The sequence below is a fragment of the Marmota monax genome, unplaced genomic scaffold, assembly GCF_021218885.2.
Source record: "Marmota monax isolate L192 unplaced genomic scaffold, Marmota_monax_Labrador192_F-V1.1 WCK01_AAM20220418_F8-fsc00424, whole genome shotgun sequence".
Lineage (NCBI taxonomy): Eukaryota > Metazoa > Chordata > Mammalia > Rodentia > Sciuridae > Marmota > Marmota monax.
Genome location: NW_026695015.1, coordinates 399,939 through 426,974, shown reverse-complemented (window position 1 = coordinate 426,974; position 27,036 = coordinate 399,939). Strand labels below are relative to the sequence as shown.

The 27,036-nt window shown below is 37.3% G+C and overlaps 2 protein-coding genes across 4 annotated transcripts in view; both read left to right on the top strand.

Moving 5' to 3' along the window:
- Soga3 (SOGA family member 3) overlaps positions 1-15,404 on the top strand; it is a 38,266-nt gene extending 22,862 nt beyond the window's left edge. For 2 of the 3 annotated variants that reach the window (XM_058573689.1, XM_046427590.2), the window contains 3 exons: positions 9,665-9,736; positions 12,698-13,873; positions 15,268-15,404. In XM_058573689.1, the coding sequence (XP_058429672.1) occupies positions 9,665-9,736; positions 12,698-13,873; positions 15,268-15,378 (1,359 nt within the window). In that variant the 3' untranslated portion in view covers positions 15,379-15,404. The remainder of the gene's footprint in view (positions 1-9,664; positions 9,737-12,697; positions 13,874-15,267) is intronic. The other variant, XM_046427591.2, reaches the window with a different exon arrangement.
- Positions 15,386-27,036, top strand: part of Kiaa0408 (KIAA0408 ortholog) — a 32,282-nt gene continuing 20,631 nt past the window's right edge. Inside the window, exon 1 of the mRNA XM_046427593.2 lies at positions 15,386-15,579. The gene's annotated coding sequence lies outside the window, so the exon portion shown is untranslated. The remainder of the gene's footprint in view (positions 15,580-27,036) is intronic.

Genomic DNA, 27,036 nt, shown 5'->3' with positions numbered 1-27,036 from the left:
ATTGTTTAAAAGCAATGATTCTTAGAATCCATTATTTATAACATGAGCAAATTAAAAGGGAATATAAATCTGTGCATTTGCTGATGTCGATCATAGCTTAGTAAGCATTTATTTATGTGGATAGAGTATCTGAAGCATAAAATAATTTTAAATTATTATTATTTCAAACATCATTAACCAGTTGCCTGAATTAATAAACAACAACAAAAAAATCTTGGCTGAGAAATATTGCAGCATTAGATCTATTTTCTTGAATAGAGTTCTCTGAGCCTTTGTAGCATACCCACTCATCCAAGTGTAATGTAAGATGTGAATATCAAAGAAGCACTTAACCATAATGTCTTTGCTTTTTTAAAGCAATGTGGTCTTGCTTTGAGATCGGTTCTTTATTGGTACTTTGTCAGACTCTGTAACAACCCATACTCTATTCCAAACAAAGTTTCTACAATGATGAAGTAGTTACCTGTTTAAAAAACAAACAAACAAACAACAACCAAAAAAAAAAAAAAAAAACTCTCTCACAGCTTTAAGCTTTGAGATCCCAGAGAAACTTAGAGAGTAAAGACATAATTCTATCCAAGGATCCAGGAAATGTGTTGACCAGATGGTATGAAACATATAGTGGAAGGGGCAATTATTGGGTTCAAACTTGACTTTGAAGGCAGATACTTTCACAAAAATTTTTATAAGCCCCAGCTGTTACAATTTCATTTCTGCCTTTTCTGGTCCTATAGCATCCATGTCCCATTAACAAGAGAAGTCTTTACTTCTTTTTTTCTCTTGGATATTCTATGGTCCTTAAGACTTTTTACCTCCTCTGAAGTTAAGTTCAACATTTACTTTCCAAGGCTTACCTGAATTTCACTATATTAGTCACAGAGACTGGGTTCCAGTCTAAAGACATTTAAGCAGTATTGGGAGGTGATACACTAGGAAAAATGATTACATCTAAAGTAATTATTGACACTAAAAAAATTACCTTTGAAAAGAAAAGACACTATGTATAAGCCATTTGGTTCGGAGGAGACAACCCTGATTCCCACACAGAAAAGATTAGAAAGTTTTCTTTCATTGGTGACCTGCAAAAGTCCACTCATTAATGTTCTTCAGTGATAACAAAATCATATAACTGCAGTCAGTCTGACCTCTGCTGTAGTGATCTACTTTAGGACAATGGGAAAATGATGGAGAAGCCAAGGAAAGGAAAATTCACTGGATACTTTTACTTAAAACATTATATTCAAAGTTAAACTAATAACTTGATTCTGGCAACTTTAATTTGGCATTAGATCAAAGTTTTTAGAGCAGAAAAATAGTTTATTCAGCTTTTAAAAGTTACTTTTATTTAGGTATTCACTGGAAATAAGAAAAAATAAGTTTGGCAGTCTCATAACTCAGAAGATAGGAATGGGGTTGGGCTTATGAGATGGGAGAAAGGACAAAGGCATTGGCGGAAGAAGGCTGATTTGTTTGTTGTAGATTTGGGTCTCCATCTTCATGACATTGACACCTGCATGCCACATGTAACTCTCCATCTCTGACATTTGTCTTTGTGACCCTGCCCAGAAGGGCATCACCATCTTCAGTGATAATGAAAAGTCCACAGGTTTTTCATTTATTCTTACCTTCTGGGGACAAATCCCAGGTTTAAAATGTCAATTAATTTCCTTATTTTCAGTGTTAACTCTTGGAGTAGATGAATTAGGGATGGCTTTCTTTTCCTACTGTCATCTTTCTATTCTTTTCTAAATCCTGGTCCTTCTTAACTACCAGAAGAAGCTTAGAGAACGTGATCCTTAAATTACATTTGAGAATCAGGATACAGCTCTTTTTGTATTTGTCTTTATGTCTCAATTCTGACTTAGAGAGTTTTGTGAAAATTGAAGTTATTTTTCTTCCCCTGCATAGGAGAATTATAAAAACAGAAAGATAAAATTTATTAATGCTGAGGTTGGAATTGATAGATTTAAATTAGAAGCTGAGATCAGGGGAGCACTGTGAAGATGTACAACTCCTTTTCCTGAAAATGAAGAGTAAAAGCCAAGTTCAAACAGAAGGAAATACTTTAAAAAGGTGCTGATCCAGGCCCAGTAATAAGCTTAAATGTTAGTTGAACTTTATTAGCTTTTAACTCATCTCACACCTATGGTGCTAATTGAACACCCGCTTTTATTAAAAGAAGAATCTGCAATTTAGAACTAAAAGGTGAGCTTTTAAAACAACTTTTAGTGCTCAGTTTCATTAAAGTCTTTTCTGGAATCAAAACATTGGCAAAGGCAGGGGAAAAATACAAGGAAATTACAGTGATCTTCATTTATCCCATATTTGATTACCCCTTTCAACTTTTTCTCCTGAAGGTTTACTTTTTTTGTTTTTTTTCCTAGGGTTGGCAAAAGGAATATTTTTTGTAAATATGTACAAAGCTCATTAGTCTAGTGTTTTTTTTTCAATCCCAGTGGTGAAATATGTATGGTGAATGTATCAGTTAGCTTGTGCTATATAACAAACTAGCCTAAAACTTAGTGGCTAAAACAGCAATTTTTTTTCTTATCTCATAATAATTCTGTGGTCCATTTTTTAGATTATTCTGGCCTCAGAGGGGTCTGTACGTGTATTTGTGGTGGGCTGATAATCACCTAGGAGGCTCTGCTCATATAGGTTGATTGGCTGTGGACTCCGGCAATGGGAACAACGGGGCCACATGACTCATTTCATCAAGCAGGCTGGTCCAGATCTAATATTTGGGGCAGCAGCTTTCTAAGATAAACAGCCCAATAGTATATAAGGGATCATAAAAGTTGAGTCGCAGCTAGCATGCCATCTCTCCCATGACATATTATTAGTCAAAGCAAGTCACAAAGTCAACCCAGTTTAAAGAGGGACAGAACTTCACTGTGCCTTTTTGTGGGGTTATTACAAACAGAGCTGCCTATCTGGAGCAAAAAGATAATGCCACTTTTTTGTAAACACTCTACTATGGAAAACCTTCATCATTAATACATAAGAGACACTGACTGGAGTCAAAGGTTAGATGTCTTTATACCTATAATTCCAGATTATTTTATGTAAACCCTCAGTGAGTTACATGACATGGAAAGAAGTGATATATCACATCAGAATGATCCCATTGCTGGACAACAAAGGAAAATGAAAGAATCAAAAAACCCACTGACCTGACTTCTATCCAAGTTCCTCTTAAGCCATGACTGAAGGCAAAGAAGAGAGAACATAGAACAGCTTAGAGAAGACTCCCTGGACCTGAACTTGAGGGCATGAAGATAGAGGCAGAAGTGTACAGGCACTTGGATGCCAATGGAGGGCCAGTGACAAAGGAGAAATCACAAGAGGGGCTGATGAGTAGAAGCCACCAGGCAACACGGCCATCAAAGAGTACTCGTACTAGGCATCTTTACAAATGATCTTGAGATCCAGAGTCTTAATTGGTGACAGTTGTAAAAATGGATTGGTTAAAAAAAAAGTCAAGCAAAATAGTCGAGTAGGATGGTATAGGTTTTATGTCCTGTTTTAATGCATTCAGTTCAAACATTTTTGTCCTTTAGTTTTTTGTTGTTGTTGTTGTTGAAACAGTTGAATGAGACACTTATACTTTTTCAGCTTCAAATGGAAATTTTAAATTGGACCTTTTTGTTTGTGGGATTTTCTTTGTTTTAATCATTTGCCAACTTCTTGCAATGCCTCCAAAACAAACCTATGTACAAAATAAGGCTGAAGGAGATGACATTGAATGAGTACCCACTTTGTGTCACTGTACCTCCAAGAGCAGAGGTTATGACAGAGATCAGTGCCAGGAGCCTGTTCTTGTGGAGCTTGTATTTCAGAGTGAGGAGGAAAGCCCAGTTCAGATGGTGAGAAGAACTCTGGAGAAAAATACAGCAGGATTAGGGAGACAGAGAACTTGTGGTGGAAAAAAATGGAGGAGGTGTGTGTTGTTTTATGCAAAGTAGTCTGACATAGTCTCCAGTTTTAGGTCCCTGAAGCAAGAGTGCAAGTGGGTCCCGAGAGTATATGAGGGGAGAATGTTACAGGCAAAGGTAACTGTAGCTCACAGGCCCCAAATCTGGACTGTGCTTGACATCTTTGAGGAACTGCAAAGATGTCCGGTTCAAATAGAGGAAAGAAAGCCAGGAAGAGAGTGGGGGCGGTGAGGTTGAAGTGCTTGCTTGAAATGCGGGTGGGTCTACTGCAGAGCAGGGTGGTGGTTCACAGAGCCAACCACTCTCTCACCAGGGGAACTTTAGAAACTGTGCCCCCAGCCCCAGAATATGTTCTGAAGAGACTGATCAAGTCTTTATAGAATGTTATTAGAATAAATACACTGCGGAATCAACATCTGCTGCCTTAGTTAAGCACGGCTCTAACCGAGCAAAATGGAAAACCACTGGGAGATTTTGTGGAAGAGAATGGCATGGCCTAATTACCCTGGCATCTGTCTCCCTCTCACCTACATTCCCCTGTGGCCCTCTGAGGCATGGCTTAGCATAAAGTTTGGAATCCTGTCTCTCTTCTAGGATGAGAGTGGACAGTGTATCCTGAGCAAGGTCTCTAGGCCTCTTCACCAGTCCTGTCTCTACCAGTCTCTCTGGGTTAAGTGTTAAGAATGTAACTGAAGGAAAGGAAAAAGATATCAGAGAATAGAGTCCCTCCTGGACCTGGTGGAAACAGAGTCCTCTGTCTTTGAGTTTTCCTCCAACCTTCAGTCAGATATCCCTGGGCCTCCCTCTTAATGTGACAGATTGACTATGAGAAGCAGTAAGTTTGTATGTCACCTCTGCTGGCTCCTATGTTGAAAATACAAAGACATATTACACATGTGTAGAATATGTCAATTAGTGTCCCAACCTTTGGCCATGCCCAGAGAGCATAGAAAAGGATATGCTCAGAAATAATAAAACCCTGTCTGCTAGTTTACAATCTTCTCCCCTTGGAACCACAACGTAATGTAGCTGTCAGAGCCAGAGTTCTGAAACTGGGTTCTGGTTCAATCACTTACTAGTTGGGTGATTTCTTCTTTGTCCTTTGTGTACTTCAGAATATGATGTCTAACTCATAAGGCTGTTGTCAGATTAAATGAGTAGATACATGTAAAGTACTCAGCCAAGTCATGGCACATATTTAAGTCCTAGATATTAATGTAGCGATTCTTCTTGATTTAATCACCATACAAACAGATCAATCTGATTTTATGCACATACACATGTCATACATGTCCATATATACATACCTTTTGGTAGCATTTTAGGTAGGTTTAATTACTAAAGACTTAAAAATGCTACCTATTAGTAAGTGCACCAGATTTCAATTGAGAAAGAAAGGCAATCTGAAAACATTTTTAGAACACAAACCATCCATTTTATGTAATTGCTGTGCAAACATAATTATTGGCAAAACTCTCTAATTCCTGGCCTTCTCATTGCTAAAAAGAACAGCCTTCTCTTTTGGATAATCTGAGGCTGGGAATTCGAAGAATTAAGAAATGAACAAGAAATGTTTTCAACACATTTTTCTGGAGAACCATTTGAAGTGCCTGGTTTGCCAAGAAGGATGAAAATCTGAGATTTGTTCTAGCCTCCCACATGCTCCCCTCGTGGAGGTCACTAGATGTAGAAGATAAAGGCGGGGCAGGATGGTAACAGCGGAAATGACAGTTTTTTTTCCTTATAGGAAAGGGATTGTTCAGACTGACTTTCTTTCTCTAACCTTATAAATCTCACAACTTTGTTTCATAGAAGTCAGAAAGTCAATCAAAACTTATTGGAATAATAAAAGATGATTAAATATTTATTAGAAATTTGAACGTGACACTTAGAGGCCTTAGCAGTCCTTGAGACACCTTAAGACAATGCACCTTTATTCAAGGGAAACCTCTTTTCAGAGCTTCATTCAAGTTTAACACCCAACTTGAATGGTACTTAAATAAAAGTAAAGTAGCCTCTTAGGAAAGAATGCAGTATTCCCCCTGTATTAATTCAGAGTTCTCATTTTAACATTGCCGACAGGCTGAACTCTAAATTTCTCAGTCCCACAAGCTGACCTGAGTCTTTCCAACATCTTCTTCTACCCCCATCTCTACAGTGGCTCTATCTCCATTACTTATCTTCAGAAGTTGGTGCATCTCTTAGTCACACTCATTCCTCCTTATCTTTCCTGCTGTTATTTACTCAGTTTTGTGTCTGTTGAAATTTTACACGTTCTTCCAACAGCAGCCCTCTTGAATGATTTTCCCTGATTTCCTGAATCTGGAATCATCACTTCTCCCATCACTTCTCGCAGTCTTTTGTTTGTTGTTCAATTGTTGCTCTTAGTTAATTGTGCCTCCTTTTTAGTCATCACATATAGTTAGCTCTTTAGCAAGAGAATAAGATATTTCTTAGTCACATTGGTTGACCTTCCAGTACATGTTTATGCCAGAAACTCAACATGTTTGTGGAGTGGATGAAACACAAGGACCAAAGACGAAGTTCCCAGAAATTGATCGTACTTTCCCTCATAACCCTTGAATGTCATTCCTTTCTCTCATGATCTTCTGGACTTCTACCTGCATCTTTGGGGTTTTTGTTTGTTGTTGTTGTTTTGGGTACTGGAGATTGAAACAGGAGTGCTTTACCACTGAGCTACATCGTCAGTTCTTTATATTTTGAGACAGGGTCTCCCTGAGTTACTGAGGGTCTTATTAATCTGCTGAGGCTGGCCTTGAGCTTGCAATCCTACTACCTCAGCCTCTTGAATGGCTGGAATATAGGTGTGCACCACCACCTCTGGCCATCTTAACAATGTCAGTCTGTGACTGTCCTTGTTTAAAACCCATCACTGCTCCTAGTTAGCCTTAGAACAGCTATTCACTTGCATGAGATAAAATCCAAACTGTATTTGATGTCCTGAAAATTTGACCTTTGATACCAGCAAGTCTCAGTTATACTGAATTTTCTTTGTGTGCTAGATTTTCTTTCCCCTCCTCTTTCTCCTCTTCTTCCTCCTCCTCCTCCTTCTCCTTTTCTTCCTTATCTTCTTCCTCCTCCTTCTCTCTCCTCCTCTTTCTCCTTCTTCTTCTTTTTTCTTTTTTCCACAAAGTATTATGTTCCTTTTCTTTTTTCTCTTTCGTTGGCTTAATACTTACCTACCAAATTTGAGATGAAGCTGTTACTTCATTCTGAAAATCATGACTTGTTACCCAACTGTCTCCAGCCCCAGACTGGATTAAGCCTTTCTCCTCTGAAATCTAATAGATCCCAGAGATCAGAAGGACTTGGGTAAAGTTCTGATTCTGCTACTTAGCAAGCAGTAACTTTAGACAGTGGGAACATTGGCCTCAGAATCACTGACAGAGTTTAAGTCATAGATCACTGGGGTAAGTCTTTTCCAACAACTTTGCAGGTGACATTGATGATGCTTTCTGGTGATCACATTTTGAGAACCCCTGCTGTAGATAATTTATCTACCTTTCTTAGGTTTAGGTTAACCATTTTCAAAGGGAGTTTAAAGGGTGTTTTAAAAATTAGTCAAGATAATGTATGTAAAAAAATGAATTAATGCTCAATCAATGCCAGTAATTATCATCTTTATGTTATCAGTAATGAGTTACAAACTGAACAGACCATATTGAGGAATCTGGAAACCCCATAGAGAACTGAGATCACGTCATTTTATTATTGTTGTGGCATAGGCACCTTATGAAGTGCATTAATAATTACTAAATAAACATATAATTAAATGAATTCAATATCAAAGCACTTAAAAATATTTAGTAAGATGAATTTAGTGTTTCTTATAAGTAGACTGCCTAGAGTGTTCCAGGTTCCGTATTCAGCTCAATATATTCTTAGTATTCTTGGGATTGTTTTTGCTAATTGATTCATAAATCACTTTCAGATATGGTAAGTTAATCCTTATAACTTTCATTTATATATAAAAAAAGATTATACAAGCAACATAGAGAACATCTTTCTGGAAAGAACTAAAATGAATAATCACATGGGCTGCTTATCTCTGTGTCCTTTCACTGCATACTGAATAAAAGCAGTTGCAACAATATCTTATTCCCCCTGCCATCTGTGCCTTAATATGTATTATGGGTTCCATATTAGATGTCCCTCAAAAGCTCATGTGTGAGACAATTCAAGAAGGTTTAGAGGTGAAATGATTGGGTTTTGAGAGCCTTAACCAAATCAGTGAATTGATTCCCTGATACGGATTAATTAACTAAGTGGTAACCAAAGGCAGGCAGGATGGAGCTGGAGAAGGTAGATTATTAGGATTGTGCCTTTGGGATATATATATATATATATATATATATATATATATATTGTCCCTGGTCAATGAAGTCTATTTCTCTCTGCTTCCTGCGTGCCATGTTCCCAGCTGCTTTCCTCAGCCACACTCTTCTGCCATGATGTTCTGCCTTTCCTCAGGCCCCAAGAAATGAAGCCAGCTATCTAAGACCTCTGACACTGGGAGCCCCCAAATAAGCTTTTCCTCTTCTAAATTTGTTCTTCTTGGTCTTTTGGTCACACACACACACACATAAAAAAAAAGAACCCTTATCAAAACAATATTCCCATGGGTTAGACATTGACATGTAAAGAATTATAATTTTAGTTCTTTACAAATTCAAGAAGTCTCCCATTCTGAGTAGCCATTCCTGCTTTTACTGTCAGTGTCAGTCTCCACGTCTGTCATCCTTCTTTTTAACTTCAGAACTTCATAGTTGATATTTACTCATTAGTTCAGCAAGTATTTTTCTAGTCTTCCAAGTAGCAAGCATTATTATTCTCATGGAGGTGATGCCACACTAAGGAAAAGTCTCTGCTTCACAGAGCCTAATGCATGGCATTTACCAGCATTTGCTGTAAATTTGGTGTGAGAAATAGAACTCAGCATCAAAAGATTATTTGTTGCTGGTCCATGAAACAGTTTGGGACTAGTTAGTATCCTATGAGTTACAAAGTGCTTGTTTGAATTTTAATTAGGACTTGATAGTAAAATGAGGGAAATTTTTACATAGAAATGAAGATTCCCAGCTTTTTCTGAAAAAGTTCACATTCCTGTGTCCTGGAGCTGCTCCCAGTCTACCTACTACTTCCTGAGATGGAGCATGCCCTCTTATTTCACCACACCCATATCATTCCCTATTACATGTGCATGTTTCACGCTTGTTTGCATAGATGTATGTTGAGAGAAGAACGTGAGTCTTTAAATCCTACATAAATGCATTGAAAAAATTTTTTACAAGCTTGTTTCAACCTAATTCTAACACTGGAAATAATAACTTAATCTCCCTTTAATTTTCTTTAGTGATGTGGAATATTAACAAGCATTTGCCTTCATTAGAACTATATAGCATATTGACTCATTGAACTACATTTTGACTTGAGTTCTTTTCTGCATTTTTACAGTAAGCTTCCTGTATTTATCAAATTAATCAGGCAATTGCCAGGCACATTCTACTGTCCTCTTTATCTCGTTTTAAAGTAAAGCTATATCTTAATCTACATGATTTGGATACTTTTTCTCCTTGTATAGTTATTGATCAAACTTTTTGTCTTGGTTTTGTCATATGAGGTTAGGACATTTAAAAAAATTGAATTAAGATTTTAGTTTAACTAAAATTATAGTTTACCAAACTAAACATATTCATGCTTTGTTTCAGTTATCCTTAAAAAGAAGAGGAAGCAAAGATTTGCCAAAATCTGAAAAAAAGGCTCAACAGACTCCCACAGAGGTATGTGGAAATAAAATTTCAACTTGCATATAAAGCAACTGTAAATGTATATTATAATAAGCTATATTTTTAAATAGCCATAATGGCAAAATAGACTTACGCAAAACATAGTCACATTATGCATATCAGTTATGTAGCTGTGGACACAGGTGGCATAAAGTATTCAGTACATTTGCTCATAAAACATCAGTAAGAGCACCATTATAATTGCTTTTACATTGTAAGTACACAGCAACATATCATTAGTCTTTTATGTGCTACTGTATTTGAGAACTGTATGCAAGGTGCTAATCTCATTCTTTCATAATTAATAAGGTCAATGGAATGGCTGTTCCTATAGTAACAGGAGAGTAAAAATGCAATGCTGTAGGAAGGGATGGTAGAAGGAAGAGAGAGGTTTATGATGTCTTTAGAGAACCTAAGAAGGAAGTAATTCTCTAAACCAATGATAGGAGAAGCAAAAGGAAAGGAAACAAAGGAATAAAAATCAAATGAAAAAGATGTACTCATTATGGGCTTGTTAAGAACTTTAGAAACACAGCCACAGTAAAGACTAGCTCTGCTTCCAAGGTAAGCAAGTGATGATGAAGAAGATTCTAAAACAGAATAGGAAATATTTGGGACAGAAGTGACATTATGGTTCCAAAAACACTTAGCTAGATATTGACTTTAAACATGTAAGTTAGGATATATAACACTAATGTCTGTATTTTTTTAAAAAAAATTACAACGTGTTTTCTCATTAGAGAACTTTAAAGTGGTATTGTAAAAGTTGATCTGATCCATTTTTTAAAGCATGACCATTACATATATATTATTTTCCCTTTTCCTCTTTTACTCTGCTCTCCTCTCTCCCTCCCCCCACCTCTCTCTCACACCTTTTCTCTCTTTCTATCCCCCCCCCAGTACTGGGGATTGAACCCAGGAGATGCTTTACCACTGAACTACATCCCCAACCCTTTTTGTTTTTCACTTTGAGATAGGGTCTCGATAAGTTGCTGAGACTAGCCTCAAACTTGAGATGCTCCTGCCTCAGCTCTTGAGTCTCTGGAATTACAGGTATGCACCACATGCCCAGCTCCCTCCTGTCTTCTTAAGGATACCCAAGTTCAGAACTTCAGAGTTCCCATTGGTTTCTCTGCTGATGTGATCTTAACCTTGGTTATGTGTCCTTGATCTCAAGGCAGTCTCTTACAGATTCTCTCCCCTTTGAAATGGATTCTTTTCAAAGCTCTATGTGGCTTACCCTCTTTTCCTCTTCTATGCCCTGGTGATTTTCTTTCATCACCTCTTCTGTGCATCCATCCTTTCCCCTAAACCCCTTATAAAGGAAAGTAGACAAACCAATACATCTGCTTTCTTTAATTTTGCCCCCTCATCCTATTTTTCTTTTGTGCTTCTTTTCTAGAGGCAGCATGTGCAGTGCAAGGAATATGTGTTTTTTAATCAGCCTGAATACAGACTGTGCTTACGCTTATTAACTTATATTCTGCTGGCTTAGGATTCCTCTATACAAGGGGCAGACATGGAGATTTAGTGACAGAAGGAATGTGGTGTTCAGGCTTTCAGATCAGCAGCTCCTAGCACTTTACACTCCCATTAGCAGATAGGACGATGGGAGGCCTGTGCCCTGTTCACCATCTCTTCCATCTCAAAGACTCTGGGCCATACTTACTGAGCATCTCTGAAAGCAGCTCGTTTTTCTCCTCATCTTCCCCTAGTTCTTTACCAGAATGCAGCTCAAACACAGGGGCGTCTGAGTGCTTGGTAAGGAAGGCATTTTTATTCCCACTTTAAAATGAGGAGGACTGAGGGATGGCTCAGTGGTAGAGCGCTTGCCTAGCATGCACAAGACCTTGGGTTTGATCCCCAACATTGCAAATAAATAAGTAAATAAATAAATAAAATGTATAAAATAAGGAAACCAAAGCCCACAGAAGTTAAACAGCCCAGAGTACATATTTAGAAGAATTGGGGGGCAATTAACCTTGGGAAACATTTTTATATATAATAATGCACTTCTGTAAAAACTCTCAGAAAAAGTGGATTTCCATTTCTACTTTAGTACTATTCAATTTAGTTAAATCACGAGGCTTTGATAGTTGTCATAAGAAAGTGTAAGAGGACTTTATACAGGGTCTAGTGCATTATCCTTTCAACAGGTAGAACCAACTCTATCCATTTCACACTGGTGGCAGTGCACCCTATTTTAAAAATGGTGTAAATGGTCATCACTATTCTCCTTGGAGGGACCTTTCGGGTGTCAGACTTTTCCCTAAAGTTGACTTTAAAATAATTCTTTAAATCACGATGGTGGAAAGATTGTTTTCTGCAAGGCAGAGTGATCATGACCCCTAATTTCAGACAACTGAACTCAAAATTCATCTTCTTTCCCACTTGTTAGCTGTTTAACCTTGAACAACTCCCTAGACATCTTTAAACCAGGAATCTTAATGCCTACCTAAGAAATTTATTTTGAGTATTAAAATTGGTCTTATTTGTAAAGAACTTTACAGCATCTGAATCAAAGTAGTTTCCTGATAAATGCCAGTGAGTAGGTGCATACTAACCATGTTCTTTAGAGTAAATAGGTTTCATATTTATTGCAGTTAAGGAAATCCAGCCATATAAAAAAATAAACAAAAAGAACATTCTTAAATGACCACCAAACAATTGTGTGCAATTACAACATAATGATCTCCAAATAGTGATGATCAGCTTTTTGTTTTGTTCTGTTTTATATTCCTTTTCTTGTGTTTCTAGGATATAATAGTATCCTAATCTTTCCCTGGACAAAGAATGTAAATGGTTTGGAGAAAACACACAGCATCTACTTCTGTGTGCCATTAAATCTTATTTACAAAAAAAAAAAAAATTGTTTTTGCAGGTGTCCTTTCTTGTTTTTTTTTTAATTTACATAAAAATGATCTTTTATCCTTTTCCCTCTTTTCCCTAAATGAGGAGGACAATGAAGATCTGAAATGCCAGCTGCAGTTCGTTAAAGAAGAAGCTGCTTTGATGAGAAAGAAAATGGCCAAGATCGATAAAGAAAAGGACAGATTCGAACATGAGCTGCAGAAGTACAGATCATTTTATGGAGATCTGGACAGTCCCCTGCCCAAAGGAGAAGCTGGGGGTCCTCCTAGTACCAGGGAGGCGGAGCTCAAGCTTAGGCTGAGGTTGGTGGAGGAAGAGGCTAACATCCTGGGCAGGAAAATCGTTGAACTGGAGGTGGAGAACAGAGGCCTGAAGGCCGAACTGGACGACCTCAGGGGCGATGACTTCAATGGGTCGTCCAACCCTCTCATGAGGGAACAGAGTGAATCCCTTTCTGAGCTGCGGCAGCACCTGCAGCTGGTGGAGGACGAAACGGAGCTGCTGCGGAGGAACGTGGCAGACTTGGAAGAGCAGAACAAGCGCATAACTGCGGAACTGAATAAGTACAAGTACAAGTCTGGAAGCCACGACAGTGCCCGACACCATGACAGCGCCAAGACGGAGGCCCTGCAGGAGGAGCTGAAGGCTGCACGCCTGCAGATCAACGAGCTCAGCGGCAAGGTCATGCAGCTACAGTATGAGAACCGCGTGCTCATGTCCAACATGCAGCGCTACGACCTGGCCTCGCACTTGGGCATCCGTGGCAGCCCCCGCGACAGCGACGCTGAGAGCGACGCGGGCAAGAAAGAGAGCGATGATGACTCGCGGCCACCGCACCGCAAGCGGGAAGGGCCCATCGGTGGCGAGAGCGACTCGGAGGAGGTGCGGAACATCCGCTGCCTCACGCCCACCCGCTCCTTCTACCCTGCGCCAGGTCCCTGGCCCAAGAGCTTCTCCGACAGGCAGCAGATGAAGGACATCCGTTCTGAGGCCGAACGCCTGGGCAAGACCATCGACCGGCTCATCGCCGACACAAGCACCATCATCACCGAGGCGCGCATCTATGTGACCAACGGGGACCTGTTCGGACTGATGGATGAGGAGGACGACGGCAGCCGCATCCGGGAGCATGAGCTGCTCTATCGCATCAACGCGCAGATGAAGGCCTTTCGCAAGGAGCTGCAGACCTTCATCGACCGCCTGGAGGTGCCCAAGTCCGCGGACGACCGTGGCGCCGAGGAGCCCATATCCGTGAGTCAGGTACAGTTCTGCCTATTGCGAGCCATGGCGATGGCAAGGCTGGCCCTTGGAGCTGTGGTCCCTCGTGGGTGGTCTCCACGGCCCGAACACCAGACCCCACCTTAGGGAAGTCCTAGCTCAGAGCCTAATGGGTTTGATGGCCCACTGGGTTCTTTTTTTTTTTTTTTTTTTCACACTGTGCTCCTGATTCAGGCCTGAGATTTCTGTATCCCAATCACTTGGTAACTCTTTCCCGTTTCATTTAAAGGGAAATTTTAACACCATCACACTCAAGTTTTTGGGTAAAGATTCAAGGATTTTTAATATATATTATTTTAGAAGGTCAGCATTTTTCAATATTACTTTACTGTGTGACAAGAAGATCCTCAATAGCAATCTTCAAATGTCAATTTCAGGTTTTTGAGTCAAGATTCAAATTGAGTTTAAGACTTTTTAAAAAAGTTTCTGAACAAAAACAATTGATGGAGAACTACCAGTGGTAAGGAGACCCATCTTGGCCTAGAGACCTACCAAAAGGGACAAATAGATGCCACCCCTGTACTATAAGTTGATATTACATGATTATTTCTAGAGACAATCATTGCCAGTTCTATAATGGAGAATCCCAGGAGCAATACGGTTGTATTACACCATAGCTTTAAGGCAAAACTAACTCAGAAAAATAGTAACAACTATTCCAGAACAGGGAAAACCAGCATTTTTCCTCCATCCTGATTTGTAGAGGCACACCGGATGAATTGGACTGAGCTGCTTTGGCCAGGTATGGTGGCCACTGAAAGACCAATGCATTTTGTCAAAGTTAACCACATAAAAGAAAATTTGTGAAACAAAAAAGGTAGTGCTGTCCCCTATGGCAAGCCCAGTGTCCTGTATCCACTGGAGAACCCATGGAAGAACAACAGCATGCATGGCTTTTTAGACCGCAAGACATTTTATATTTAAAAATTAGTTTACGCACATAAGCATGACAGAGATTAACTGCCTATTAGTTGCAGCTAGCTAATTTCAACCCCATTGCTTATTTATCTTGCATGTTGCTGTGCTTTGCCATGAAAAAAAAAATGTTTTATGATGAAATTTGTTGGATTTTGAAAAGTTAAAGCTTACTTTTTTCTTTTTATTTTATCAAACACTTGGTTTTTAGTTTCCTTGTTGTAGATTTTTAATATTGTGAGCATGTGATTTTTTTTCCCATTATATCCTTAGAAAAAAGTAGAAGTAAATCGAGAAAAAGCATTGTGTATAATTATAGACTTTAGATTTTGTAAATATAGGCTTATGGGAGAATTCCTTATTTTAAGTTGAATGAATAACTTAATTAGTTAATATGAATGGACGTTTTAAAAATTATTATTAATTAACTCTTCTCTTTGTCTTTGCATTTACCTTCCCAGATGTTCCAGCCTATCATTTTACTTATTCTCATTCTTGTATTATTTTCATCGCTGTCTTACACAACAATATTTAAACTTGTCTTCCTTTTTACACTGTTTTTTGTACTGTAAATCTTTCATCATTTACCATTCATTGTAGTATTTTCAGTTTGTTTTATTTTGTTCACCATTCAAGACATGAAGTAAAAGAAGTCTAGTTTCTGTAGTAACCAATGCTGTAAAAACACTGAAGACTGCTTATTTCTGTAAAAAGACACAGCTCATCTTACCTCTTCCCAATTCAACAAGAAGGCCAAACACAAAATATTTCAGGTAAGAAAGTAAATTTGACTTTTTTGGGGGTATCAGTCATCTTAGTTTTTGCTTCATTCTTTTACATCTTGATTTGTACTCTTTATATTTGTACAGATAATTATTGACAGGTAATTGACAAGATAATCTCTTAGTAGTTGACTATCATGATAATTCAAAGCTGAACATTCATAAGTTGGATTTTGTTCCAAAAATCATGCCGATTTATAAAGTACTTTATAATAGATTTTATAGTAATTTCTATAAATTATAGGTTTTATAATCATTTATTAGATTTTATAGTCACATCTATAAATTATAGGTTAATAAAATACATTGTGAGTTGCATCAGAATGACAAGATAATTTTGACCTGCAATAAATATCTGTGAAAAATATGGTGAATAAATAAAATGTGACCCTCATGGAAACTAATTAATGCATTGTAAAGCTGACATGTTCTGTCTGGAGAGATGTGTTTGGAAGCATGAAGGTGTTTTAGGACTTAGTTCATGAAGAGAATAATTCTCCCCATCCTGTTGTATTTGATCAGCTTCTCACCAAACCAATGTGTCTGCCTTAACTTACTATACCTGGAGCCACATATTACTAATTGAGCTTATTTTCTGGAGTCCTAGCCTTTATAACAGATTGCCACATAGAACTGCCTTCAGAGTAGAAATATGGTATGTGAAATATTTCAAGCACGGAAAAAAATACTTTCTCTAGAATTCCATTAAACCATAATTCAAGGCCAGAAGCATAGTTCCAGTGGGAGTTGCTCTCTAGATATAAACTTACTTTGGGGAACCTGAGTATCCCCCTGTCTCCCCATACCTGAAGTAGACTGGTACACTGTGTGTACCCCAAGTTCCTATTTGGTCCATCTTTTTGGTAGCTTACCCAGTGGAAACCTGGAATGCACCAGTGCCACTCAAGATTCAGAAATTCCAGCACTAGTTGAAGATATATACATGTAAATACTCATGGGTGGTTAGTGGATGTGAAAATCTATGATAAAGTGAAGAGTCTTGGCATCCACAAAGAGAATAATGTATGGAAAAACTTTGCTCTACCACAGGATACTGGTAATGAATATTTGAATCCCAGGAATTTAACTTATAAAAGACTGTGATTTCATTTATAGCCTCATCCCCCTACAGATCCATTTCCCTTTCAATGTTAACTTTTTTAAAAACCAACAACTGTCTGAAAGTTCAATTTAAAATACCTATTCTACTTTCCATACCATTTGTCTTAGTTTAGAGGATTTTTTTTTTTTTTTTTGCTTTGTGTTTTATTTTAGTTTAGGTTTGGTTTGGTTTGATTTTGGGGGGTATGAAAAAGAAAGATTGGAATTGAAGAGTGGTTAACCAACAGTTGGAACCTAACAATTCATACTTCTGGCTTTTCATCCTAAAGATTCAAAGGTCTAAGAGTTTAAAAAAAATTAAATGAGATAAGTTCATTTTGATTAAACTCTTAATATTCAAGTGTTTAATTTTTATAGTTGCATCTCAAGGATAATAACCTCCTTAATAACCAAAATCTGGTGGGTTTTTTTAATAACTCTCCAGGTACCTATTAAAGGAACAGAAAGTAAACATTTGGAGGCTGAAATTTTTCTGGAATGTTTATGGCATTCAGAACCAGACACCTCCAGGCAGGTAGTGGTTCTCAGCTACCTATGGAAAATTTTGAAATATATGGAAATGTGGCAGGTGGTGACAATGACTTGAAATTCTCTAGAATTTAAAGGGAAAGGGTCATAACTTCAAGCTTCCTATAATTCCATATCACAAGTTATTCTTTTGCCCACATTGCTAACATCAGCTATATAGGAAACCTGGTGTGCCATGCCCTTATTCACTTTAGAAGCATCTTGACAATTTACTACTTTCTGTGGCTTTAAGAAATTTTTGGCTTTGGGATTTTAGATTCTTTTATCAAAGAAACAAGACTTAAATGTACACAAAATAGTTTTCAATCCTAGCTGCACATCAGAGTTCCTGGGATGCATTTAGAATTGGGGACCAACCCCATGATAATTAAAACTGAATGTATAAATCTAGGCTTTTGTATTTTTAAAAAAATTTCCTAGAACCACTGCTTTAGACATTTGAGTTATCTAAAATATGTATACACATTCTATGTGGCCATAACTAAGGTTACAATAATGTGATACTAGGATACAGGATTATCAGTTGTCTAGGTTGGAGTAGATCTTAAAGTTCCAGTCATTCAGTAGAGTCTGAATCCAACAAAATCAAAGTATACAAATAGTAATCATATGTAACAGAAAGGAGAACTAAGATGAAGAGTGTGAGTGCAGGGTCATGTTCCTTCAGAGATATAAGCATATGTGCAAACTGAATTAAGTCCTCATGGTGACCCATGATGATCTAATATTCCATTATAATAAACTCCCTAGGCCTTCCTAGAGGACACTGAAAATATATACAAGGGTGGTACAAATACCTCAGTAATAACTTGTGACCTGAATAAGGAAAGAGAGGTATCTGAGCTAATGAAAAACACCAGGCTCAGGGCTGGGGTTGTGGCTTAGCGGTAGGGCCCCTGTCTAGCATGTGTGAAGAGCTGGGTTCAATCCTCAGCACCACACAAAAATAAATAAAATAAAGGTATTGTGTTCAACTACTTCTAAAAAATAAATATTAAAAAAAGAAAAACACCACACTCATCTTTAGATTTCATTTTTAGTAACTATGATCATTGTGACAACAAGAGTGTTAATTTTACTTATGAATTCCTAAGGCGTTGATTTTATAGAAGAATTTCATGAGAATCTTGAACCCCATCCATACCTTGAATGTATAGAACCCTTATAAGATACTGGTTAGGGGAAAGTAGGCTAAAACAGAACTAACTTGACTGTTCACAAATTCTGCTTTTGTGATCCCTCTGCCATGTCCTCTGATTTAAGTGAGGAAGCTTTACTATTCTGTTGATTTCTAGAATAGCTCTTTTCAAACTCTGCCCCACCCACTGCACAGCCAGCTTTCCAGTTGTGTTTAAGTGTACATACATACATCCCTCAGACTAAATGCATCCAGGATCAGGGCATACAGACCTATCTATATCTCAAAGAACATGCAGGGGGCCAGTGACCTTTTCCCTGGCTATCTTCTTCCTGTAATTGTGAGCTCTTCTATGGGCACCCAATATCTAGGGTGCACCTCTCTCTCTTATACCACAGAAGCTAGACTTGGGTAGTTAACAAAGATCTCTGAAAGAGAGTCCCCAGCATCTGCTTCCCCTCCCCTCTGAGGCTGTAGCTTGCATTATCTTTGTTGTATTAAGCTAGTGCTGAAAAAACACTTCTCTGTTCATAAAAAAAAAAAAAAAAAAGGTGTCCCCCATTTATTGAGAAAGGGGATATGTTATTTACACTTTTAAAGCTGAGATATTTAAGCATCCCACTGAAAATAAACTCAAGTAAGCAAACTTATTGTAGAAAATTCCCTTGTGTGGCACATTCTTGGGCCTAGAAAGGAGTGTCTTTGTTAATTTGGCCTAGATTTAAGAAAAAAGGAATTCAATTGGCTATTTTTAAGCGTAAAATGACTCAAAACTCATAAAACAAAGGAAAATTCAGTGCTGAGCATGGAATGTGTATTGGCCTGTGTTCCCCCCATTCTTCACTTTAATTTGGATGGTAGGATGAGAAATGGTTATTTAATCAGATGCCAGCAAAGTTTGGAATATCAACTTGGTAGCTTAGCCTTAAGTCCAAATATCTGTGCAGTATTTGTAGCTACATTCTCATCTGCTGACAGCCCAATCTTTTCTGGTAGAGCTGTGCTTTGGGTCAGATACCTTAATTGAATGTAGAGGTTAAACAGAAAGTTGTGGTAGATTGTATTAGGATGTGAGAAAAATTAACTTTTTAATTAATTAGCTATTGAATATTAGGACTAATGGGGTTTGGTACCATTCAAAAACATTATCCATGAAGACATAACTGCTTAAATTCTAGTTGTATACCACTTAGGTCTAATGAAAAATAGTTTCAATTCTGTTTGCAATTTTGATTTGGTTTTTGGTAAATGAAGTGATTTCACATACATTTTGATGAATGAAACTAAACATTTCATGAATGATGTATCCTGTTATTCTCAGCAACCTAAAAGTGAAATTTCAGGGGGAACTCGGTAAGAATGGTTTATAGTCTGGGCATGGTAGCAAAATCTCTGTAATTATTGTAAGAAGTGTGGTAACATCCCAAATGCTTCTAAAACTGTAATTTTGTATTGCTGTATTGGAAGAGGGAGAAGCAGTGGCGCTTGTTTTTCACATTGGCCATTCTGAAAGTATGCAAAAATCGAAGTCTCTAAAGCTGCTTTCTGTTAACTTCATTAATTAGTACATTTTGCCCATACTTTCTCTGCTTCAAGGTGTGTTTTCTTTATTCACTGGCAGTTCTAACCTGTGCTGTCCTAGTGAAAATGTGGATAATTTTGTAGACACTTCAAGGAATACCTTTTGAGTAAAGTACTGCTATCGCTCACTTGAACAAAGAATATGAGCAGCAAATGTAATACCTCTTTATGAATAAGGATATGCCCCCAGAAAACCCACCTCACACAACTCACTGTTCAACCAGACTGTATTGTCCTAAAGAACACCTACTATTTAACACAGTGGTAAAGTACTCCAAATTATTTAGAAATGCTAATTTCTTGACTATTCGAAGAGTTTTAATATCTTGAATTCTTCAGAGATGGAGCTCTGGAAATTATTGAATCAAAAAAATGAGCTTTTTGTGTTTATTTTCTGTACCCTCCTGTGAATGTTTAGAGTTGAGCTGCCCATATTGTCTGTGTTGACAAATGAGATGCATACATGATATCGAAGACTGAAAAACATCTTTCCTTTGTAAGATGTCCAACATCTTGTACCTTTAAATTTAGCTAAGTTAATGTCATAAGTGCTTGCTTTAACTTATGTATTCAAACCTAAAAAGAGTATAAGGGGAAGACAGAGGCCTGTGTGGTTACCTGCCTGGAAGAGAATTTAAGAGCTTTATAAAAAATTAAAAGAGTTTATACTGACTTTTATTTCCTAAAGTCAGAAAATTCAGTTTAGTTTATAATTTATAATTCCCTTCTTTTTCACGAATGTCTGCAGTGTTTTGTTGTCTTGTTTGTTTATATTCTTTCTCTTTCATATCTTTTCTTTATCATTAACTCCTAGACAAACCAAAGAGAGATAAACATTTTAAATAGAAAATGTGTGGGCCTATATCCATCATTTAGAACTTCAGAGGGGGAGTTTCAACATGTAAAATTACCAAAATTAATTTATTCTGAAGTTGAGGTGGCCCCTAAGAATCCTAACATCTTTACCTAAAATAGCATGCTTATCTACTGGGGCTCCTAGTGGAAGAAACCGCTGGGACAAAACCCAAAGGAAGTAGTTGAAGGAGAGTGGGGATCTTGGACCCAGCCTTGGACTTCATGAATCTAAAGGTGAGAAAACTCTCCAGGAGGGGCAACTAATGTCTCTGATTATACTCACTTTAGAAGGAATACTGTTGATCTAGAAGTAGCTATTTGTTTGAAGTTGCTGATAAGTTTATAAAGTAAATGGATTCCAAATAGTTGCATAAGAAAAAGAAAGTTTGTGGGAATATTTTTATGCCAATTATGTTCATGACATCAACAACAGCAGAATATAGAAAGAGCCAGGCACACCCATTTGGGGGCTATGCTAAGTACCTACTGTTTATTTCTTGCCCTTGAATATCTGTCCCATTGCTTGATACCATCATTTTGCACTCTGTTCTGTTCCCTTGTCCTTTATGAATTTTTGTGATGCTCATGGGAAAACTGCCCATTCAAGGTATTATGATTGCAGGCTCATGCGGACTTACTGAGAAACCTTGGCCATGAGGGAATGAGTCTGGCTTACTTTGCAGAAACCCTCTGATTGAGGAGGAACCTTAGGCTACACTGAAGTATGATTCTTGGCCTCCCTTTCTGTACCCACCTCCTAAAACGTTTTTGTAGCTTTCTCACAAATGATGCCACATTTTTCACCTGAGCACCAAGAGCTTGAAATCTAGCACCCACTCATGTTGTCTCCCCATTTGGATCTTTCCTCCTATTCCCAACTCCATGTTCCATAAATGAAACAGAAAACCTGATCAAGCTCCACTCAAAGCTTACTTATATTGACTCATTTCTTCTATGTGCTACCTATTCTTTTCTATGCTGGGGTGTGACTAGCCAGCAATTCCTTCTATCACTAGCATTTTAGTGGATAATTACTGGAAATGTAATGTTATCATCCAGTAGTGATAACTAACATTTCCAATATAAGACATAGGTGAGCTAATCACTCTCTGTCGATTAATTCCTATCCTCTTCAAATCACACTCACTAAATGGCTTCTCTTAACCATGCTTTATTGCTGGAACTTTCTAGCAGAGAGAAGTGACTCAGGGTGGCCCTCTTGTGGTTGAGAGGCATTCCCTAAGTTCTTTTCTGGTCACTAAATAAGAGATAACCTTAGAAGAGTCCCTTTATTAGTTTGATTTTATTGTCATCAACATCTCCCAAGTCATGAATCTGTAAATAATTTAATGAGAGGTTAAAAAAATAAATTTGAAAAATGTAAGCAAGGTCTGTCTCTAGTTTTAAATAACCCACATTTCTCAAATATGTTATTGTTTTGTTCAGAATTTGAGCAAGTCCTTAAAAAGAACAGATAGTTCAAAACTGTTTCTTTCGAATTTTTCTGTCATCTGGAAATGCCTATATATAAGCCCCATGACAAATCTGTTTGGCTAAAGTATCCGTTGACATGTCACCAGCCCTCAGAATAGAAGGAGCCAGCATGCATGATTCTTGGGGAAAACATCCAGTAATTGGAAAACAGAACATTAGCTGAAACACAATAATCCAAATATGCAACTTCCAAGGATAATAAACACTCTGGGTGTTACCGTCATAATTTTATATCCAAAAACAAAGACTTGGAAGTATAAAAATTATACTTATTTTATTCACACATAATTAAAACTGCCATTCTGGAACTCAAAAAAAAAAAAAAAAAAAAAAAACAGACCAGATTTGGAAGGAAAAAATTCAAAAGTTTGGACCTTGCCACTGGATGGTTTGGTTCAAAAAGTTCACAGTGGGGGAAGTTCCAACTTGGGTATTTCTTTAAATATAAATCTCTGAGGGAGGGCAGCATGCAGCTGGGGATCAGAGGAAAGCTAAACTGTCATCCCCTTGGTGGAATGATCTAGGAACCACTGAGAAAGGCTCTCCAAGTTTGCGTATTTATTTCAAGGTAGTAGGCTGTTTAGAATGCAGCTGTGCTTTCATTTTAGGTCACCTTTAGAGTTGACCAAGATTTTTGAGGACAAGGATTTGTCTTATTCTTCAAATCCTCATGGTCTAACCTGGCACAGAGTTGGTGCTCACAAGTATTTGTTAAAGGGAATGTGATTCAAATACCCAAGACTTTTCCTTAGGAATTAAAGATTGTTTAAGATTCAAGAATTCTGCTAAACAACTGAAATTCTGTATCTCAAAGTGCTGTTGGGGTTTAGATAGGAGGTGTCCCCCCAAAGCTCCTGTGTGAGACAACGGAAGAAAGCTTAGAGATGGAGTGATTGGGTTATGAGAGCTTTAGCCTAACCAGTGCATTAATCCACTGAGAGGGATTAACTGGGTGATAACTGTGGGCAAATAGGGTGAAGCTGGAGGAAGGAGGTCCTTAGGGGTGTGCCTTTCAGGATTTATATTTCATTACTGATGGGCAGAGTCCTCTCTTTGCTTCTTATTGCCATGTCCTCAGCCACTTTCCTCCACCATGCCCCTTGTCATTCTGTCTCCTCTGGGCCCCAGAGCTATGAAGTCAGCTGTCTATGGAGTAAGACCTCTGAAAGAAAGAGTCCCAAATGAACTTTTCCTCCACTAATTGTTCTTGTTAGATCTTTTGATCATAATAAAGAAAAAGCTGACTAAAACAAGTACTTTAAAAATTGCAAAGGGTAGATATTATTCTAGAAGGATTGATTTACTTAAAATATGTCATCTAATAGTGTCTAAGATGAGTAAGGATTAGTTTTGTTTTTAAAAAGTAATTTTAATATCTTTTTCATCTCCTTCTTAATGAAAATATAAATACCACACCCTTTAACTATTAAATATGTTTAAGGATAAAGGAAAAATCAACTAAAAAGCTATCTAAGTAATAAGTCAAAATCCATCCAATCTCAGAATAACCAAGTTTGTAGCATTAAGAGGTTAAATAACTGCTTTCCAATGCTTCAGGATCATCCTATGAACAGAAAACTATAGATTAAATATGTACAGGCATGCTCAAGGCCACACTGCTTTGTTTATCCCCAGATTTTTTTGAATTACTAAGTTAAAATGACTAGTAAAAGTTAAAATAGCTTAGTAATTAGTAAAAAAAAAAAAAAAAAAAACTCCTGTCTTTGTATTTGGGCTCAGTATTTTATATTCGCTAAGGACACAAGCTTCTTTAAATAGTTAACAAAATAAATATTTTGCTTTATGACTCTTATGTCATACCTGAAAGATAGAATATCATGTCTCGCATCTGGACATAAAAGAAAACTGAATTTAAAATTTGAAAAATCCAAAAATCAATCTCTCATTCTTCTCTCACATCAACACCCTTTATCCCTGGGTTGGATTCCCTTTTCTGGAACTGCTTGGAATTCTAAACTTAAGACACTCCAACAGGAATGAGAAGACCTGGATTCTATTCTTGGCATCCCCAGTGAATGGCTTTGTGACCTTGAGCAGATGACTTAACATCAGGGCCTCTTCCCTCAGCTGTAAAATGAGAAGGTTAGCTAGATGATTTCAGAGGCTCTTTCTGGCTCTAAACTTCTATAAGTCTGGAAACACCTGCTAGTGACACTTACGCAGTGAGTATAACCTCTTTCACCCTCTCCAAGTTGCTCATATGTAACATAATACAATATAATATATAATATAGTTTTTAAACCCTTTTTAGAATTTTCCTTATGATATCTTGATGGCAGCTTGTCTTTCTACATTTATTTTTCATTAAGCATTGTTATATACATTTCTTTACATATCTGTTATACACTGAAAGCAGATTAGTATGTCAGCAGGTGTAAACGTTGTAATTCTTTCCAGATCATAACAGCAGTAATTAGGGTGAATTTTATGGTTGAAGATTGAAATATTCAAATGGCTAAGAAATAACCTGAATTATGCAACAAATTGCTTTTTTCCCATAGAAGTTTTCAGCCATCTGACACCTGCATGGAAATTTCAGGCAACTTGAGATATCTGACTTTTACTGACAGTCTTTTAAATCCATTTATTTTATATACACAACTGTAGGAACTTTTCTTAAAACCAAGTTTTCTTAAACGTTTTTATGGAAATGTTTGAAAATATTTGTTATCTTTGTATCCTAACATCTAATTGATTTACCCAAGTCTTTTGGTATGAAACAGCATGGAAATTGTGTGTGTGTGTGTGTGTGTGTGTGTGGTGTGTGTGTGTATGTGTGCACACATACGTATGTATTCAACAGAAAGATTTAGTAAATACTAGAAAAAGTAGTAAACTTGGATTGAAATCTTTTTAAAATCTTTTACTAGTTTTTGATTTGAGGTACAATTTAAGATCAGCTTTCCTAAGACAAAAAAACTGATTAACAGTTACCAGGACACCCAGTAAAAGTGTTATTGAAATAGGTACTGTTGAGTGACAGTTTGAAGTATGGTCCAGTGTAATTTCTCCTATAATTTTCTGATAGGACTCGGGAAAGAGTTTTAATTTGATTTACAAAAACCATATAGGAATTAAATTATCTGAAATGGAAAAGAATGAAGAAACAATGTGATGTGATGATTCTGTAATAATGCTTTTGAGTAGCCTCTTCCTTTACTCTTCTGAATTTCTATTTTCATAAGAAAGGGGGAAGACAATAGGTAACATTTATTGTGTGCCTGATACTATGTGTATTCCCTCATAGTCTTACAGTCTCATGAAGTACATGTAATGATACATTTAAACAAGAAATAGAGGCTCCAAGATAAGGTAATTGATGATCATAAAATTGAAACCTAGATCTCTATGACAAAATTCTAGTGCCTTCAATTAGGAAAACCAGTTCCAAGCCCTTCTCCACATGGAGTGTTTCTGTGAACTTATTACACCTCTAAGCCACTATTATAAGTTTAGAATAACAACAACATGCATTGTTGTTAAAAGGGTGAATTAAGCCCGGCGTGATGGTGGTGAAGGGAAGATCATGAGTTCAAAGCCAGCCTCAGCAACATATAGGTGCTAAGAAACTCAGTGAGATCCTGTCTCTAAATGAAAAATACAAAAATAGAGCTGGGGATGTGACTCAGTGATTGAGTGCCCCTGGTACCCTCCCCCCACAAAAGAGGGTGAAGTAAAATAAGGGTTTATTTGAAGTACTCAGTTCAGAGCCTTGCAGAAAGCTGCCTCTCAATGAATAATTACTATTATATAATTGATGTTTTTCCTATCGAGATTATGAAACCAGAGTTTCTTTCAGTTCTCCTACATACATTAAAATCCTACCATGAACAAGTTACTATTGTTAAATGCTTTAGTTATCTATGAAATAGAATCTAGAAGTAGGCAAAAATAATGTGAAAATGAACATATAATGATTTAAGGACCATATCAGTAAGCTCTTCACCTTGGGTCAAGATCTTATTATTCAAACTTTAACTTATTTGCTAAATTAGACACAAAATTACTCTAGAGACTCTTTTGACAAAATTAAACCACACATCACCATATACACTTATGTACAACCCCCTGTACACACAAATACACACTAGAAATATTGCTGAAAGAAAGTAAGTTTCCTAGCATTTCCACAATAAGCCAATTTAATCATGTTTAGGGAGCTTTTTCATATGCTTGGGCTACTTTCCCCCCCCCCCCATTTGGTCTGCAGCACATCCCAACTGAAAATACTACATGGGTATCTTACTGTTGTTTTTCTTTCACTCCTGTAACTAGTATTCTCTCCCATGGACTTGAATTCCCTGTAATGTAAAGACATCACTATTATTATAGATATATACAACATACTATCAAAGAATCAAAAGGAGCTATGAGGCTGGTCTTTACATATGTCCTATTTTATTGAAAGATGTTTTTAAAGTTTTTACAAACTTTTTGATATTATATATGCACACACACCCCACATTCACCACACATGATTTTATTCTGTGTCTGTGGTGTGTGTGAGTAATGTAATATATAATCACTACGAGTTCTGCCACATCTGTGCACAAACTTGTAATGGCACTACAGAGTACATCCTTGCTTTAGCTGAGAAGGAGAAAGAAGCAAGGAGAGAGATACTTCTTGCCCATAAGAAATGAGTTTACTTTCCTAATAAAACAAATCTAAAATTGGCTGTTGTCGTCGTGTGATGTTAACAACCAGTT